General features: G+C 43.4%; 2 protein-coding genes across 3 annotated transcripts; one reads left to right on the top strand and one right to left on the bottom strand.

Annotated features, from left to right (window-relative positions):
• Positions 1–3,272, top strand: SNU13 (small nuclear ribonucleoprotein 13). The gene is made up of 3 exons (XM_048078867.2): positions 1–160; positions 496–616; positions 1,242–3,272. Exons 1-3 carry the CDS (start codon positions 158–160, stop codon positions 1,502–1,504), a joined length of 387 nt encoding a protein of 128 aa, XP_047934824.1. The 5' UTR covers positions 1–157; the 3' UTR covers positions 1,505–3,272.
• A 600-nt stretch (positions 3,273–3,872) lies between these two features.
• Positions 3,873–17,456, bottom strand: XRCC6 (X-ray repair cross complementing 6). Of its 2 annotated transcripts, XM_048078866.2 has the most exons (12): positions 17,297–17,456; positions 17,089–17,204; positions 16,633–16,771; positions 14,464–14,718; positions 13,404–13,587; positions 11,853–12,039; positions 10,455–10,623; positions 9,171–9,332; positions 8,205–8,334; positions 6,729–6,829; positions 5,760–5,873; positions 3,873–5,102 (listed from the first exon to the last, which is right to left on the bottom strand). In XM_048078866.2, exons 1-12 carry the CDS (start codon positions 17,394–17,396, stop codon positions 4,906–4,908), a joined length of 1,854 nt encoding a protein of 617 aa, XP_047934823.2. In that variant the 5' UTR covers positions 17,397–17,456; the 3' UTR covers positions 3,873–4,905. The 2 variants fall into 2 exon arrangements, with proteins under 2 accessions (XP_047934823.2, XP_066849816.1); XM_066993715.1 differs by lacking the exon at positions 9,171–9,332.
• Positions 17,457–17,599: the final 143 nt, after the last annotated feature.

Genomic DNA, 17,599 nt, shown 5'->3' with positions numbered 1-17,599 from the left:
GAAAGCGGCGAGGGGCGGCCCCGGGCTGCCCGCCTCTTCCCGCTGCCGCCCCCTCAGTTCCGGCGAGGCGAGGCGGGCCGGGCCGCTGCGCCGGGGCTCTGCGCCTCCTCCTCGTCCTCCTCTTCCTCGCTCCCTCACGCACCGGGCCGCCGCCGCCATGGTGAGCGGGGCCGGGGTGGTTGCGGTGGGGGGGGGTGAGGTCGGGGGGCCCTGGCCCCGCTTCCCTGCCCCGGGCCCGGCCCGGCGGCGGCGGGCGGGGAGCACGTGGAGGCCGGGCTGCGGGGCCGGCCGGTCCCGGGGCCGGCCCGGGGGGCTCTGGAGGCAGCGCGGCCGGGCCCCCGGCCCCGAAACGGCTCTTAAATTATAATTTAAGAGCAGAAAAGCGAGGTGACCCCAGCAGCCGGTATATGTGGTGGACTTGCTGTATATCTAGCGCTACTCCGAACAAGCTCCTTTGCTCCTGATGTAACGCGTTTTATTCTCTCCTTTCCCTAGAGCGAGGCAGAAGTGAATCCCAAAGCCTACCCGCTGGCTGATGCTCAGCTCACCAAAACGCTACTGGATCTCGTGCAGCAGTCCTGCAACTATAAGCAGCTACGCAAGGGAGCCAATGAAGGTGAGACCTCCCTGTTGTAAAGTGTGCTGGAAATGCTGTGTTTATAGCAAAGATCTTATGAGAAGCTGTGGCTAGAGATTCTATTTTGTCTCTAGCTGTGGGCCAATAACTTTATATAGATCTGGCTATTGTGTGTATCTTTCTTCCCTTTCCTCCTTACAGCCTGCTTAAGCAATATTCAGGCACAGAACAAAGCTTTCCAACATTTACACACAGTTCTGGTAGAAGCTCAGACTGTATCACTGGTGTGTGTGCTGTGATCGTACATGAGCAGCCCTGTGCTGGCATCACTTGTTTGTGAATCTCTCCTATGCTTGAGGGCAGAGCTGGGCACAGTACCCCAGGTGTGACCCTGTGAACAATCCCATCCCTAGGATCTGCTATTTGCACTCCAAAGGCCAGCCTTCATCTTTGCATGCGTGCACTGCTGAGCACAGCTCTGTTCAGCCTGCACTTGAAGCTGCCTTGGTTCTATTACGTGGCCCTGTAGCTGCTGGTTTTCTTTGGCCTGTCATCTTGCTAGATTTCCTCCTTGCTCACATTAATTTCAATATCTCCTAATGTTATTTATCATTAGATGTGCATTACAGAAGGACCTAGACTTACTCTTCAGTTTCTTTTACAGCCACAAAAACACTGAACCGAGGAATAGCGGAGTTCATTGTGATGGCTGCCGATGCTGAGCCCTTGGAGATCATCCTGCACCTCCCTCTTCTCTGCGAGGACAAGAATGTGCCTTATGTGTTTGTGCGCTCCAAGCAGGCCCTGGGCCGGGCTTGCGGTGTTTCCCGGCCCGTCATCGCCTGTTCAATCACCATCAAGGAGGGATCACAGCTAAAGCCTCAGATCCAGTCTGTCCAGCAAGCTATAGAGAGACTGTTGGTCTAAACGCCTATGATTTCAAGTGTGTGTGGAATGGGTAAAAGATGAAGTCAGGGGGAATTAATGTCTAGCTTTAGTTGGTGATGATAGTTTTTATACCAGTGTTCCATTTCAAAACACCACATTTTTGTTCAATAGCGGCTTAATTCTTAAAGTGTCTCTGCCTCCTCTTCCCCCTCTTTTCTCTTATTCCACTCCAACATAGTCCTTCTCATTGTAGTACTTATTGAAAAGTGGTTGTACAATTGTATTTACTGTTGGATGTTCAAAAGAAAAAAAAATCCCCCCCCATATCTCCATGTCTGCCTGCTCAGGGCTTTTTTTAACCTACCTGTTAGTTTCCTTTGCGTTAAGAGTATTTCTGCTAAGCTTCAGCCTCTAACGGGTGTGAGTTTGTGCTTCAGAAGGGTTTAGTCTACAGAGGACAAGGCGTGTTGGTTCCTCAGTACAATGCAGGTATTCGGCCTGCTGGAGTTGTTCTGAAGTGAAGCAGCATAGACCCTGTATAAGGCAGTGGCTACTGTGTAGCAGCAGGTGGAGCCGGGATCGGTACACATAGCACAACCCTCTCTCTTGAGACCAGACAACAGACTTCTGGAAAAGCTGTATGGGGAGTGGAAATCTTACAGCAGTGCACAAGGGGAAATTTCTTAATTTCACTTATTTTTAAATACTGTCTTTCTAAGAAAATAAAATTGCTGACAAAGCTAAACACAGGAATGTCCGTAATTGTCGTTCCCTTGGGGAAGCATTTGCCACTAGCTGAAGTGTTCCTACTTGTAAAGCTAAATTGCTCAGAGATTGCCTAAAGGCTACTCAGTGTGGTGTGTGGTAGTTCATCCTTCTTTGGTTTTCCTTGCATGGACTGTATCAATGACCTGCAAAGCTTGGGCTCCCTAGGATTTTTAAGTACAAAACATCGTAGACAGCAACTTGCTGTGACTGACAAGTACCATACATCTGGCAAATTATAAGAAGGATCCCATGCTTTGAGGGATGCTACTGCACTATGGTCATCTAACTAAAGATCAATGCTTTAAGTCATGGCCAGAACAAGAGAGCAAGTAATTTTTCAGATAAAACAACTTGTGGCTCAGGAAGAGAATGATAGGTAACCTTATGATCTGGAAAAGCGTGAAGCACCATCAGCGTTTTGGGTTAGTGGTGGTTTTACAGAGTTAGCTGTAGTTAAATACATATTGTGTAATAAATCCAATTGCTTGTCTGAGCAGAAGAGTAAACCTCTGTGTTGGAGCAGATCATACCAAACATGTTTGCAGCATGCCTGGACTTCTAACAGTTGGAAGTTTATCCCCAGGCTCCTTACGTGGCTACCCAGCTCAGTTGTGCTTCTCACCTTTCCAAAATGGAAAGGAAAGCTAGAGTGGAAAGACTGAGACGTACAACAGAAGGGAAAGAAAATAAGTTCTGTAATGTTTCCACAGAGGCACCAACTACATACCTCTATTGAGTACATCCCAAGCAGATGAAACCATCTCATGAAAAGACTTAAATCGTGTTTGTGTACTTGTATAAATGGCTGGTCAATTCATCTCAGCAAGGACACTAGTGTTGAGTCAATACAAAGATTTTGGAGTCCTATCATTAGTATGAATTTTGGAAAGGCTGCTGTTCCCTGATGCTGATTGTTGAGCTAGTTGTGTTTAAAAGCACAACTTTGCAAAGGATTTGCCCTCTCTGTACCATGCCAAAACAGCTGATGTAAAACAAAGCACATAAGGAGCATAAATAAAGGATTCTTGAGCAAGCCAAACTGTCTGATTTTCTGCTCTGAAGCCTTCTACCATCATCCTTGTTAAACTTCTGCCTAATGTAATAGCCTGCTTTAAGAAAAAAAAAGGGAAAATGTAATAACCTAGACAAAATGTGCCGTTATCATCTAAAGCCTGGAACATATTGTGCTGGGGGGTTAGCAAGCCAAGACAGAAGTTAACAAGGGCATCCACGAAAGGAAAATTCACAGAATTAAGGACAGAATAGACTTGCTATTCCAAGTCTTGTTTACAGTAACTTCTTCGCCTAAGGGCAAAAGGAATTTATTGCTTAGACAGATCCTTATTAAAAATATCTACTGTAATGCAAGGTGATTGAAAGCAAGACCATCTGGTTCCAATCCGGCAGAGCTCAATACATGTTAGCTCCTCTTCTGAGAAGTATTGTGCAAGTGGGCAGTGTGCTGGTAGAGCTAGGGTGGTCGAAGTATCAACGCAGTGTTTGCAGCTGGCTCCTAACAAGTGTGCCACACTCGCTACAGCATGGGCACGACTTTAATATATGACCTAATTCTTCAGTACATTGCCTAACTGAGCGTGCCAAACAAGAATCTCTGCTGAACGCAAAAAACAACACAGACCAAAATGAGCATCTCATGTATTCTGTGTTTGCATTCAGTGGTAAGTTACAGTTTAGGAACAATTAGCGTTGTTCCCTACAGCAACGAAAATTTAACTCACCTTGCACTGCAAGACAGGTGGGACATCCTGGGGTGAGAGTCTGAAAACCACTATTTACACATCCCCAGATGCAGCCTCCAGAAGTATAATTAAAAAAATAGCCGAAGTAACTAGCAAGGGCTACCCGCCACAGCTAGCTATTTTTAAAGCACGGATTTTAGCACCGAAGCCTGTTCAATACTCTGACTCATACTCACTACAGAGGTGGAAAAGCTCTGTGCCATCTTAGTAATTTAATTGTCATCAGTGCTTGCAGCCCTCCAGGGAACACGACTTTTTCTTTCTTTTTTTTAAACCAGCTTTTGCAGTTGCCATTTCAAAATGGAAGACCTGGCTGAGCAGCTTTACGAAGCGTTGGCATTTTGCCCCAACAGTTGGCTACTGATCACCAGCAATGATTTTCTCCTCTGTGATCTGCTGGTAATCTTTGTAACGCCGATGGTAGAAAAGAACCCAATTTTGATTACAAGTACTAATGCTGGCAGTTTTGGAGAGTAGCAGAGTAACCCACTACATTTACATCCTGTGTTAGGAACTTGACCTGCTGCATGAATGCATGCAGTGCCACTAACACGGATCATTCTGCTTTCTTACTCACGTTGAAGTGAGTTTTGCCGTCTTTTTGATGAAAAGATGGTATAGTTGGTGTTGCAAAGAAGTCCAAAATAACTTTTATTAAGAAACCAGGAAGGCACAACTGTGTTCGCTTTCAGTGGGCGACCTGAATTAGCAGGAAATTTAATTCTGCCTTTGGCTACTGTGAACAGAATCCAAGTTTGCAGAGATTATTTGTAATGACGAGGAAGTTTCTCCACTGCTGGCTCAGCAACAATTAGCCTTCTCTTCCATAGCAAGACTGAACAGATTCAGCATACACTTAAGACAATCACATCTTTAAGCAGATGGAAGTCAACCAGGGCTTTCTGTTCCCGCTTAGTGCTTATTAAAGTATTCAGTTAACGCATCTATGAGCTCCTGCTTCTTCCCCCCACTCCTCAGCCCATAAAGCCTGCACGCATCCTTCAGAGCAGGTACAGTGAGCTTGCCTAGAGTGCCAGCCTGCACGTAACTCCTCAGTGAATCTTCTGAGATTTCTATCTTCGGCCTCTTGTCAGCTTCACCATCATAGGCTAGAAAGACAAATTTTATACCACCAAGATTAAAAAAAGTTTTTAAATAGAAAGACATCAGCATTTCTTATACACACCACAGTTAACAGCCATTAGCATGACACTTTAATGGCTATCTACACACTCACTCTACATTTTTTTTCTAAAGGTGTCACTTACTACATAAATGATACAGTATTTCATTGACAGGATCTCAAAGGCAAGAACAAAACTTTGTGTTCATAGAGGGAATTCAGCTGACACTCCTCCTTTATGCAGAGTTTCACAGGTTCCCGAACTATGTATGTACTTGGGCATTACTTAGATATGTACTGCTAAAGATGCCCATCTTGGACTTGCAAAACTATCCCATGAATAAAAGTCTGTTTCCTCACTCAAAACACAGACTTAAAGTATTAATAATTTTAATTCTCTGTTGTAAAACCTGAAGTTATAAAATATATTTTTATATATATATATATATATATAAAACAATAATTTAACCACATTCCTTCTTATACCACTCTGGGTTTTCACTATGCAGTTTCTCATTCCAGCAGCTGTCTAGCTGGATTCCAGAATATCCTGTGCTCCCTACGAATCACTGAAAACACAGAAGCCTCAACAAAAAAAAAGAAAACACACACCATGTTGTGTGTCTGCACTGTCATTACTTGCCTTGTTTTCGCTTTGCAGCCTTCCAGTCAGGGTTGTAGTCAGGAGGATAAACCAGCTGCTTGAACTCCTCCACCAAGTTGCCCAGCCTGCGGCTCATCTCTTCAGACTTTGGCACTAGAAAGGAGAAAGATTTGCCGTCTTAAAAACAGAGCAAATACAGGAGTCTAAACAAGCACATCACAAGACACAATCTTGCTTTTGTAAAAACTAGCATGCAAGCATCTTGCAAGCATGCAAAATCCAAAGAGCGATGTTATGATAATCACAGATGGGAAACTCACAGCTCTTGATAATATCAAGGATTTGTATCATACACGTGCAATAGTGTCACACATATCCCTGAACAGTAAATATATACACGGAACAAAACGTACATGGTAGAAGTGATACAGATCTCCCAGCTGGTGGCACCTTTACCTAGGTCTAACCTTGGACAATTACAGCAGTTCACTACCTAAGGTTACAAGCGGTTTGTTGCAGAACAGGTTGTTTCTGTCATATATTTGTACAGTACCTAGCATGGGGACCTAGATTATTTATTAGGCATCACTTCAGAAGAAACAAATAACTGCTCTAATACTACTCCTAGAGTACGACAAAATTTAAAACAACAAAACAAAAAAACAAACAGCCTTCCCCTTCAAAAGTAAGTTTCTACCCTTTGAGATATTCTTATATATAAATCGTCACAGCCACAAGGTGGCATCACTGCCTCCTAGCAGAATAATAATTCTGTAAGAAATGCTGCCAATTTATCAGACCAAAGTATTAATTAAATTCTTGAAGACAAATAATTTTTGAAGAAGAATTCTTGAAGACACATCCAGAATTCTACATCTTGGAACAGCACAAGACTAAAACATTCTTCTAGAAGACTTCTGGTTTTGTAGCACCAGATCTCTGACTTCAAACAGACCACGTCAAGAGCCCTTTATCCTACTGCCCATCACATGCACCAGTAATTCTCACTTGTCAGATCCTCAGCTTGTTCTGGTTCCATCATATCCAACGCCAAAGCCTCCAGATTCCTGAAGTGCTGCTGCAAAACCGGGTTCTCAAAGCTGTCAGTCCTGTCAAGAATCCCCCAAAATTTCAGTTCATGCTGCTGAGAAGCCAGATAAGATACGTAAGATCTCCAGCCAACCTATTTCAACGTAAAACTTCCCTCCTTTCCACACATCAGTCCATCTCACTGGAAGAACTGCTTTCCTCTTTTCAATTTATCTGCTGAATGACCATCCCTGTCACGTATCCACAATGTTAAAAGCTGTGTGAGATGGACAGAGGCGTCCTGCATTAATACCACCTGTGCTACTTTCTACACACATAAAAAAATTGTCCCCTAAGAGCACTTCATGAAATTTGTCCTAGCTATGATGAAGAAGGCCTATTCTCTGACATACTCTCATCCAAATTTAATTTGTGATAGATTGGTACCACAACAAAATGGGGTACCTCTGCAACAAATTACAACAGCCCAGAGAACCAGAGCAATACTATAAAGAATTCCAAAACATGCTACATATAACACATGATGCCTGGGCATTTCAGAATGATTAAGAATAAAGTCTGTACAAGACTATTGCAAATGGAAACAATTTGCTTAGGCAAATCATTATCTCTTGAAAGTTTCCTCACTAAATGCATTTTATCCACGTGTCTGCAATGATGCGGGGCAAGAGACACTTTTTTTGATGTACACAAGCAAACATTTTATGTTTGGGAAACAAGGTGCTCTCCCACACTCGAGGTACATTGGGACCTTCTAAGTAAAAACTTGCATGTAATTTATATATGCAAGACACTGCATTATGAAATGGAGCTAGCAAGGCTTGCTAAGTTACCTAGACCTATAGCTGACATATCCCCATAATGCGTAAACAACAGCAACATTTGCACAATGATGCTTGGCCATACTGTGGAACAAAATCCAGATCAAATCTAAAGAGCAGTTCAAAGTCTTGTCCAACTACTGTAACCACAACCTTTAAGGTGCCTGGCTTGACCACCGAGTTTGCACTACTAAGCTGTTGAATATTTTACAGCCAATGTATTCATAACTATGTCTTTCTAAAACATTTACTGTAGACCTGTTAAAGAATGCTAGAGAGCTCTGGAACAGGCTGCCCAGAGAGGTTGTGGAGTCTCCTTCTCTGGAGATACTCAAAACCTGCCTGGATGCCATCGTACGCAACATGCTCTAGGTGATCCTGCTCGGCAGGGGGGTTGGACTAGCTGATCTTTAGAGGTCCCTTCCAACCTCAGCCATTCTGTGATTAAATTAGTAGGTACGAAGAAACGTCCCAATTATATCTATTTAGTCAACACATGCACCAAAATCTCATCGTGTGGAAACTGCTGCTGAAAAATATGTACAACAGAGCAAGCAATAGTGTTGTGCACTCTTCCCTATGTGCACCCCACACACTATTTGTCTCCATGTACCTGTATTTGAACCGGAGTTTTTGAATGATTTCCTTCATTTTGTTCACCTGTTCTTGACTGGCTGGCACCTTTTCTGTATAATCAACATTCCGCTTATCATCTGCATACGGTAGGAAAATGACGTGGAAACCTGCACAGAACAGAGACAGCGAGAGAACAATTATTGAAAACCACATCCTCAAAACCATGATTTATAGGAAAGACCAAGGTGGTAAATAGGTAGGTCTGATGATTCCCCAAACTTTCTAGCTATTTTGTTGCAAGCAGCAACAATCAGTAATACCTCCTCATGCCTACACTATGACATCCAATCCCAATCTCAATGTAAATACCCAACACCACAATTGGCTTTTTTGGAAAAGAATCCTACTAAATGCATAACTAAAAGCTGGAAACTTGTGACCTGTTTTTTTACGTAGAAGATCACAGTAACTTGTCCTCCACATTCCCCATCTTTCACTAAATATGAGCTTGAAAAAGACTTGCTTGAATATCTGGTTAATGCTTAGATGTTATTTCTGAAATGCTTTACATTGTACACAAGCAACGTTATTCCCCTACTTTACATTCTCCCAGTAGAGGATTTTCCAGTTAACTAAGAGAGAAAATGCAAAAGACCAAGAGTCTGCCTGTGGTCCCTAAATCATTCCCCACTCAGCTGATAAGGTGCGAGGATCAATTTTTTATCTTTTATCTTTTAGCTCGGTTACTTGAATCTGCTAAAAAGAGGTAGAAGGCAGGGAAAATACTGTAGCCATGTTATACCTGAGCAAGCACAGATGCAACTGAGGCTTTAAAAACAGATGCAACATCAGATGCTTACAATGACAAAACTGAAGAAAAATGATGTTGGAGAGCGCTCTGCCCAGCTTCAAGACAGCACCAAGAATATTTTCATACAACGCAGGAGGCTATTATACTGACTCCATCCCACAGAGTAGGGAAAGCAAGCATCTCTTCCCATACCTGGAGGAGCTATCTGCACTTTCTGTTCATCCACCTCTTCCTCCTGGGGAACCAGGGCCACAAAGCGAGGGGGGGTGTTCCGGCGGATGGTGTATCTGCACAGCGCCATCACCTCTCTCTCCAAGCACTTTATCAATAAGGCATTAAATAGAGTTGTACTCCCTATAAAGTAAAGACTGTACTGGTCAGATTGACAGATTTGCTCCTTTGTTCAGGAATGTAACCCTAGATATTACTGACTCATTATCTGTGACTTCTTTGAAATGCTTGCAATATTTTCAGAGGTAGAAAGCAACTTTTGGAAGGGAGAAACCTCTAAAATGACATTCACATTGTCTCTCATGACCAGAGCTGAGAGAGTTCTGGGCAAAGAACTGAAAACACTAACACCTGAGAAATGAAGTAAGGCTGAAAACTGGAAAGAGGTATCTACAAAGCGTAACTCTGGTCAGGTCGGACACAGGAATAGCAGCACATCATAGGACTTTATGCAGAAGTAACAAATTAAGAATTCAGACTGCAATATTCCCCCTTGAGGCCTAACCACATATGTTTGCTTTGTACTTCACCAGATAGAGTGGTTACAAAAAAAACCTGACATACAAGTAACGTGTTTCATTCAGGAAACTGCTAAGCTGAAGAAGCTAGTGTAAAGGTTCTTCCTCAGTCAGACAATGCAAGGTTGTAACTCAGCCCTCATTACCCGCTGGCAGATGGAGGAGCTGGACCTTTTCCTTTATGAATGCAGCTTGGGATGGATTAATACTGTATTTCTAGATGAATTAACTTACAAAGATAGATAAAAAAGGGAGAAAACACAGTCTTAAGCATCCTCTCCTCTCTTCCCAAGGCAATAAAGTGTTAATTCAACCACACTTCCCAAGTATTGTGTTTACACTCGTAACTGATACGGACTTGAAAACTGCAGTTATCTTCACTGGTTTTGGTTTCTTTGTTTTTTACCACATTTGCCTTCTTGTCAGGTACTGGGATCCTTCACTTTCATGAATGATAAAACCAAATATTTTGGGGCTACATCTGCTTAGTTTGATTAGCTGCTTTTCCTGAACAAAACACAAAGCCCAATCAGCTTTTCTGCTACTGAAGAAAAAATTTAACTGCAACTGAGAGGGGCAGTAAAAGTCATTTCTATACGTTTCAACATTAGCAAGTTTTTAAGTTAGACGAAGATTTTACACTCAATGATCGCCACCCAAACAGGCTATGAATCAGCCGATTACCCTAACGTAAGGTGACGAATCTTCTCTTGCCTTCCTTGCTTACCACTTATTAGGGACTCCTCAGGATAGATGAACTGGGCGGGCTTGATATGGTGGTGCTGCTTTAGCATTGAAAGTGGTTTGAAGCCAATCAGAAACAAGCCTGGAGAATCAAATCGTTTTAGTTCTTCTGTTTCCTCTTTCTCCAGCACAATCTGGCGGTTCCCATACACCTAAATTACAGAGAGCCAGAGAAGAACACGTAGTAATGATGACAGCAGAAGAAAACTTGGAGGAGAGAGGTGAAGAAGAGGATGCAATTGCTGTCTTCCACTACTGAAAAGGGGGTTTTAGACAAGACAGAGCAAATTCTCCACATTATTGCACATTGAAATGGCAGGTCACAGTCTGCAATGGTTATCCCAAGGGAAATCTGGACTGGACATTAGCAAAACGCACTTTCCCAAGCCACTGGTTAAAACCTGGAACAAGAAAGGCTGTCACATCTCATCCCTGCAGTTACTCAGAGCAGGCCCCAAACAAGCCCAGAATGACCTGATGCAGTTTCCTGAGTCTTGCTCTGGGATGGACCAGACACTTCCAGAGGTCTTCTCAGACCCCTGGCTCTAAACTTGCTTCAGCAGATGCACATCAGCTACTCCTGGCAGAACCAACACTTCTGAAGCATCACTCATACGCCACAAAAATGAAAATGTATTGTAGCGCGCCTGCAGAAGGTAGACATGTAAAGGCTTGATGCTCAGCTTTCTGCTTATCTTCTGTATTTTATTTCAAGACACTCATGTCCAGTATAAATAAAACTAATAATTAAACAACTTCATGATCTTTTGGTATGGAAGGAAACACAAAGTGCACTTGTGACAACACACCTAGCAACTGGCTATCCCGCTTTGAAGTAAGGCTGTGCCTGAGCAGAACGTGACAATCATTCAATCTACATCAGCCAGGCCATCAAGCAGGAAGACAAAGCAAAGAACAAATTAATAAATAGATAAATAAGCTAAGCTAATTATGCCTTTTTTGCTTTGGAGAAGAGCTCCAAAACCCCTCTGTGATTCACACTCGTATGTTTAATAAAGTGGTCAAAATAAGTTCCTAATGAATCAAACGGTATCACCAGCAGTGACAGCACAAGGCCATACAAGGTCAGATGCTGCCAACCCAGCTCTGCCTTACAGAAAGAAATGACCGGTGTTCCCGAGCGCACTGCTACCAGCAGCTATGCTTTCCCTTGAGAGTCACGCCAGAGAAACAACCCACTCTCTCTCTGCATAACTTACAAAGTGACCGCACCATCCCCAGGGGCATATAGATGTAAATATTTCTGCATCTCATCTTGAAAGTGAAATACAAAACAAAAGCAGCAAAGGCTGAGCATTTCCCCGCACCTCTCCATCTGACAATCACAGTGACAGGAAGAAGCAGACACGTAATACATTACCTGAGCCCTTTTTGTATCACTAGGCAGAAGCAAGCTGCCTGTTTTTCCATTAAATACCCTCGTTTTTGTTTTAACTGGCTCGTTAGTTTCCCGATACAGCTTCACTGGATATGGCTTGTAAGCTTTTTGAATAAGACTGTAAACACCAACAGAAAGAGACAGATCTTTGTTCAAATATAGATTTAACCTGTGAAAAAAAGCAGATACAGACTTGAGACTTCTGAACCATCACTTTTTAAAACAAACAAACAGAAAAAAAAACAGTAATTTCCCAGATAATTTATTGTCTCCAACCTCCTCTTCCCCCCAAAATCACATGTGTTACTGGAAGCATATTATTACTTTCTCCCTAATTTCAGTTGTGTAAAAACATTCTTGTAATGCTGTCACTTCTGGTCATAAAAATTATTTAAACACAGTTCATCTACCAAATTTCTTCCACCTTTTATCACTCAGAAGGGCAGCTACCCTCAGGTAGAGCACAGGACAAGTTCATGGTTGGGCAACTTCACTTGTGCTTAACGCACTATGACCTCTGAATTCACACAACCGTTCAAGCAGAAAGCAAAATTCCCCAAAAGAAATCCATCAAGACAACCAACACCATGATTTAAAATACAAAGTTAAGAGAAAAATTCATACGGAAAAGTTTAAAATTGAAGGTAATCTTAAAGTTCTGAGCGCAGGACAGTGAATTACTGTGAATATTACTTGCTCTCCTCTCAAAGATATCACTGATACAGGATTCTTCCTCTTCGGGTATTAGAAAACTTGAGGCACATTCCCAGAAGAGAAAAATAAAGTTGCAAGCAGGAGCAAGAATGCTGGTAACAACAGCTCAAGTTGGGATTTTTTTAAATATATTTTTTAAAAAAATCAGGCTGTAAAGTTCATTTACGTACTGTGCACCCACATCATTCTGCCATGAATTCACTCAATAAAATCAACTGTTATGAAGTAGGTGGTTCCAAAAATACTTTCCATCCGCTTTGTCAAGATCCCTTTAATCTCTCTGTAAGTATCTCTAATCTTTCAGTAAGAGATCAGGAATATCAAGGCTGTGTGAATCCATACCAAGAGCCTAGACACGCTGGCCACATATAACTATTTAATTACAGACCAAAATACCTATCAGTCACATTGAGATTAATTTTTTCTAAGTTAACTCTAGTAAGCAAAGCCTCGTTTCAATCTGATTGCACTATAAACTGAACATTTTAGACCACAAGTTTTTTGGTAGGTATTTTACTTAATCGATGATGTCATTTTTTTCAGTATGATACTTTCTGGCCAACCTTAATGCAGGAGATGTCAGTTGGTTGAGAAGAGGACACCTAGATTCACTCTTCGCTCTTGTTACCCACCAAGGACAAATATACTTGGAAGCTAAGGAAGAAACACCAATCTCAGGCTTAGGAATTAAGCCTGACAAATCTAAGTACTGATGACTTTAGAGACCAATCAATCATTCCAGAAGAGGTAGGTGAGATGCAGTCTGAAAATAAAATCCAGTTGCTTCCATTGAATGACATACCGTAACTAGACACACACCTGACTAAAGTCCTTTTCCTTGTCTCCTTTGCTCGTACTTTCTTCATGAGATGTTCCAATTTCCCTGACTCGTCAGGTTGGATCCCAAGGTCCTCATCCTCTGCTACATTTATAATGTCCCTGTAGAACAAAGAGATATCGAACCCTCCTGGCTTCTTCAAGTGCAGCAAGTCCAGTATAATACCTAGAAAGAAAGTAGAAGACAGGAGGATGACAGAAACTGCTTCTTTCTTACGCTGGCATGTTCCACAACACTCTCAGATTTCTCTGTCATTGACAGAGAAAGATCCAAATTGCCCCATCTGCCCCAGATGTGAAAGTTTCTAGAGAAAAAGGCAAAAGACTTTCTTAATCTTCAGTCAAAGCAATGTCGCATGCAAAAGGTTCCCTCCCTAATTAAGAATTGCATCAACATTGTGCATGAAACAGCTCTGATCAGCTCCTTTAAAACATAATCTTCCTTCAGGCATAGAGGGAAGCAATCAGTTCAGAAATTCCCCTTTCCCAGTTATAAGAGCTGATGGATTAAGGATGCCTCAGAGCTTCTAGACTAGCATGTATGCTGAACTCAAAAAACAATGGTTATCTCAGCTGCATAGTTGAACTAACAAAGCACTTGCTCTCCAATCTCTGAGCCGAGGTTGCTGTTCTTCAGCTAATTCAGAATGCAATCATTAATCTTCCTTTGTGTTGACTTAGTACTACTTTTCCCTTCCTAGTGTTATTATTCCCTTCCTGGAAAAAGGCAGAACAATGAAATAGAATAGTTTGTTTTCCATGGCCCTCTCTAATTCTGATTTATGGTATAAGGGTAGATAGAGAGACCCTAGAAAATAAGTGTTCATTGTCAGATACCAGGTTGGATAATGGATTTTCTAATTTAGATTGGATACCAAATTTTCTAATTTAGAAAGCACCCAAAAGATTCCTTAGTTCTAATGTTTTTACGTTCTTTTTCCATCAGGAACCTGCAATGCATTTTAACATCTGCTGCAAGGACCCATCACATCACTTTTATCGTCTCAAATTCCAGGCCGACGTTAAAGGGGAGAATACCGACCTGTGTCCCTCAGATCACCAGCTCTGGTCCTGGCCAGCTTGGCTTTGGCACTGTCGTTGGCGTGAGGGTTATCCTCGTTGGTGAAAAGCATGATCCTTTTGTGGCTCAGTCTGACTCGGACATCGCTGAACAGATTAGAGCAGGCCCAGAGTGCTTCACCCAGTGAATAGTCAGCATTGTGGCCAAAGGTCTCGCGGAAAAGCGCCTGTCCTTCTTCTCCCCTGTATTGGTCCAGCTCTAGAACTCGCTTTGCCCCTAAGGGAAATAACAGTGTTTGCACATATTAGAAATACTGAAACAAGTACCGCAAACTCTTCCAAATAAGCGCCGATGGTTCCTTGCAGCTGATACCTGAGTAATGTCCCCTAACAGCTCTGCAGTGGTGCACTTCCAACACCTATCTGAGAAAACTGTTTGAGATGGCCTAACTTTTTCAATAATGTAAGCTGATTATCAGCTGAAAAAACCTGCAAGAGAGGCAAAGTGCCCTGGCACCAATGTGGGGCACCTTCTGTTGGGGAAAACACGCAGCGATAAAAGCATCACACACACCCTGAATTGGAAAGACAAGTTCTCAGCAGAAAACGCACCAATTGCACCCACTTCAGAGGAATGGTGGAATTCTGTGCCACCAGCAAACAGAGAGGAGACTGAAATGCATCCTGTCTCCACGGCACTTTTGGAAGGCTGAGAATTCCTCCTGCTCCTTTGCCCTGCATGCCCGATAGCATCAGTCTAGAGGTGAGATTCAGCCCGTAGATCACCACATGGAGCAGAGCACCATTCCAGTCAGGTATTGATGGCCGTTTTAAAGACCTGTGGATTACTCCTGCCCAAGTATGACTCCTTTCTCCAGCCATATAAAAGAAGTTCCTCTGTCTTCTCCCACAACTCTAAAAAGGGAGACAAGCTTCCATTTTTCACCTACTGCACTCTGCAGAGTTTCTTCCTTTGTCCTTCACTCAAATTCCACAGCACTCTTGAAATCTCATCTGAAAACGTCATTTTTTCCCCATTTTCACCCTCAGCTTTCATTTAATTAATACCGTAAGTTTTCATAACAACTACATAATAACTAATAATACCGTGTCTTTTCCGTGTGGCTCTCCAGTGGCAGTAAACGTACGGTTCTCTTCCTTTTTAACAACATCTACCTTTCATCCACACTCTTTATTGGAATGATGAAGCTACTGCCTCTAATGAAGGTAAAAAGGCCAAGCAGGGAAGGAGGAGGAAAAAGGATGAGCTAGAATTCTAAGGCACTATTTTCCAAAGAAAAGAGATGAACCTTGGGCAGTCTTGTCAGGTCCCACTTGTAATTAATTCTGAAAGTAGGACAAGGCACAGTTCTTACAGGAAAACCCATGTGTTATTAAAGCACGATAGCAAAAGCACTAAACTGCACCTCCTAGTTAAGAAAATGAAATAAAACCTCCCCAGAGATAAAGACAGTTATTAAAGTTAGTAGACAGAGTCCCCCTACAACTCTCAGCTGTCAGATAATCTGTAGCGCCAAGCATGCATTCATTGCACTGCTACTAACTTTTCCAATTCAACTATTGGGACTCTTGTTAACAAGTGCATGCAAGGTAATCCTAACAAAACGGAAGAGCTAAAATAAAGAACTGCAAAACTTACTATGAAAATTGAGACGAAATACCCAAAACAGCTAACAAATTGGACAACGTGTTCTAGCTGACCCTGGCTGAGCAGGCAGGTTGGGCAAGATTACCTCCAGAGGTCCCTTCCAACCTCAGCCACTCTGTGATTCTGTGATATTCTCCACCAGCTGTAACTTGCAGTTCCTTATAATGTCCACATATTATTCTGAAGTATGGCCAGCACATGATGGGCTTTCAAGAGTTCTTTTGAGATCCTCTTAGCTTTAACAGATGCAAGTGGATGACCACAGTAAAATAGAGAAAAAAGACACAGGAAGGAGATCTAAACAAACTATAACAGAAAAGGCTAAGCTCCCATTAAGTTTCTAAGCTTCCACTAAATTTCTAAATCCACCCTCCCAAAACACATCTCACTAACAAGAACCTTTTTGTTTACCTGATAGCTGTGTTTTCAGAGAGGCCAGTTACTGACAATACTACACAGATTGTTATTTTTTTTTTATCTCTGCCCTCTCCATAAACCTTCCTATCTCCTTATTGCCTTTACCTGGATTGTCCAGGTCCTGAAGAACATAGACGTGCTTGAAGTCCGCGGAGTTCTTGTTCGTTTGTGTGCCATAGAACACGACACTCAGCAGGTCCCTGTCGCTGCTAATAATTTTGCTGGTATACACGCTCCGGATGCACTGAAAAGAATGCACGCAGGTCAAAACGTGAACATTTGTTGTAGTAACAGTGCAAAAGTCTTTTGTCTTTGGCAGCTGGCAGTTTCTATGAGCTGATTCTGGTGCACGGCAGAACCGTAACGAATGCTTTAAGCTAAGTTTCACCAGGAGAAAGAGTTCAAGATGTTGCTTTTCAAGATGTTTTGTGGTTTTTTAGTGCACAGCCTTATTATTTTTCGTTACCGTTCCCTTTCTACTAGGGAGGCCAAGGAAATAAATCCTGTGCATGCCAATATCTCTCGGGGCCCGCCAAGCGCGGGGCGGCCGCCCGGCCTCACCTGCATGGTCATGTCAAAGGGAGTCGCTGCTTCCTCGTCCTCGCAGGGCTGGAACATGGCCTTGGAGGCATCCACCAAGAAGATGAGGCTGTCCCGGCCCGAGAACCTGTAGTCCCCTGGGAGAAAAGGGGGGGAAAACGGCTTGCAGAAGGGCCCCCCGCCGGCCGGGGCCTCGATCCGCCCGCGGGGGGGCGGCGGGGAGCCTCACCGGCCGCCTCCGTGCCCTCCTCATGGCCGTCGCCATCCTCCCGCTCCTCCTCGTCGTCGCCGGGCCGCTCGGCGCGGTAGTAGGACACCCACTCCGACATGGCCGGCGGGCGGGGGGGGGAGAGGGGCAAAATGGAGGCGGCGCCCCCACCGCCGGGCGCCGCCTGCCACTCACCGCGCCTCTGCCCAATGAGAAGAGGGAATACCCCGCGAAACCCCGCCCACCCGCCCGTGGCCACGCCCCGGGGGCGGAACGGCCGCGCTGCATAACGGCGCGGTGCCGCCGCCGGGCCCTGCGTGCCGC

Source organism: Anser cygnoides, chromosome 1, assembly GCF_040182565.1.
Source record: "Anser cygnoides isolate HZ-2024a breed goose chromosome 1, Taihu_goose_T2T_genome, whole genome shotgun sequence".
In the NCBI taxonomy this organism is placed as follows: domain Eukaryota; kingdom Metazoa; phylum Chordata; class Aves; order Anseriformes; family Anatidae; genus Anser; species Anser cygnoides.
The sequence above is the reverse complement of the archived record's forward strand: the minus strand, read 5'-3'. Positions and strand labels throughout refer to the sequence as shown.

Excerpts from the sequence above, each read along its gene's own strand:
- SNU13 (XM_048078867.2), top strand. Across the intron at positions 617-1,241 it reads ACGCAAGGGAGCCAATGAAG|CCACAAAAACACTGAACCGA; the intron begins GTGAGACCTCCC and ends TTTCTTTTACAG.
- XRCC6 (XM_048078866.2), bottom strand. The coding sequence starts at position 17,396 with ATGTCGGAGTGGGTGTCCTACTACCGCGCCGAGCGGCCCGGCGACGAC. Across the intron at positions 17,205-17,296 it reads GGAGGGCACGGAGGCGGCCG|GGGACTACAGGTTCTCGGGC; the intron begins GTGAGGCTCCCC and ends CTTTTCTCCCAG. Across the intron at positions 5,103-5,759 it reads GGCTGCAAAGCGAAAACAAG|CCTATGATGGTGAAGCTGAC; the intron begins GCAAGTAATGAC and ends TTGTCTTTCTAG.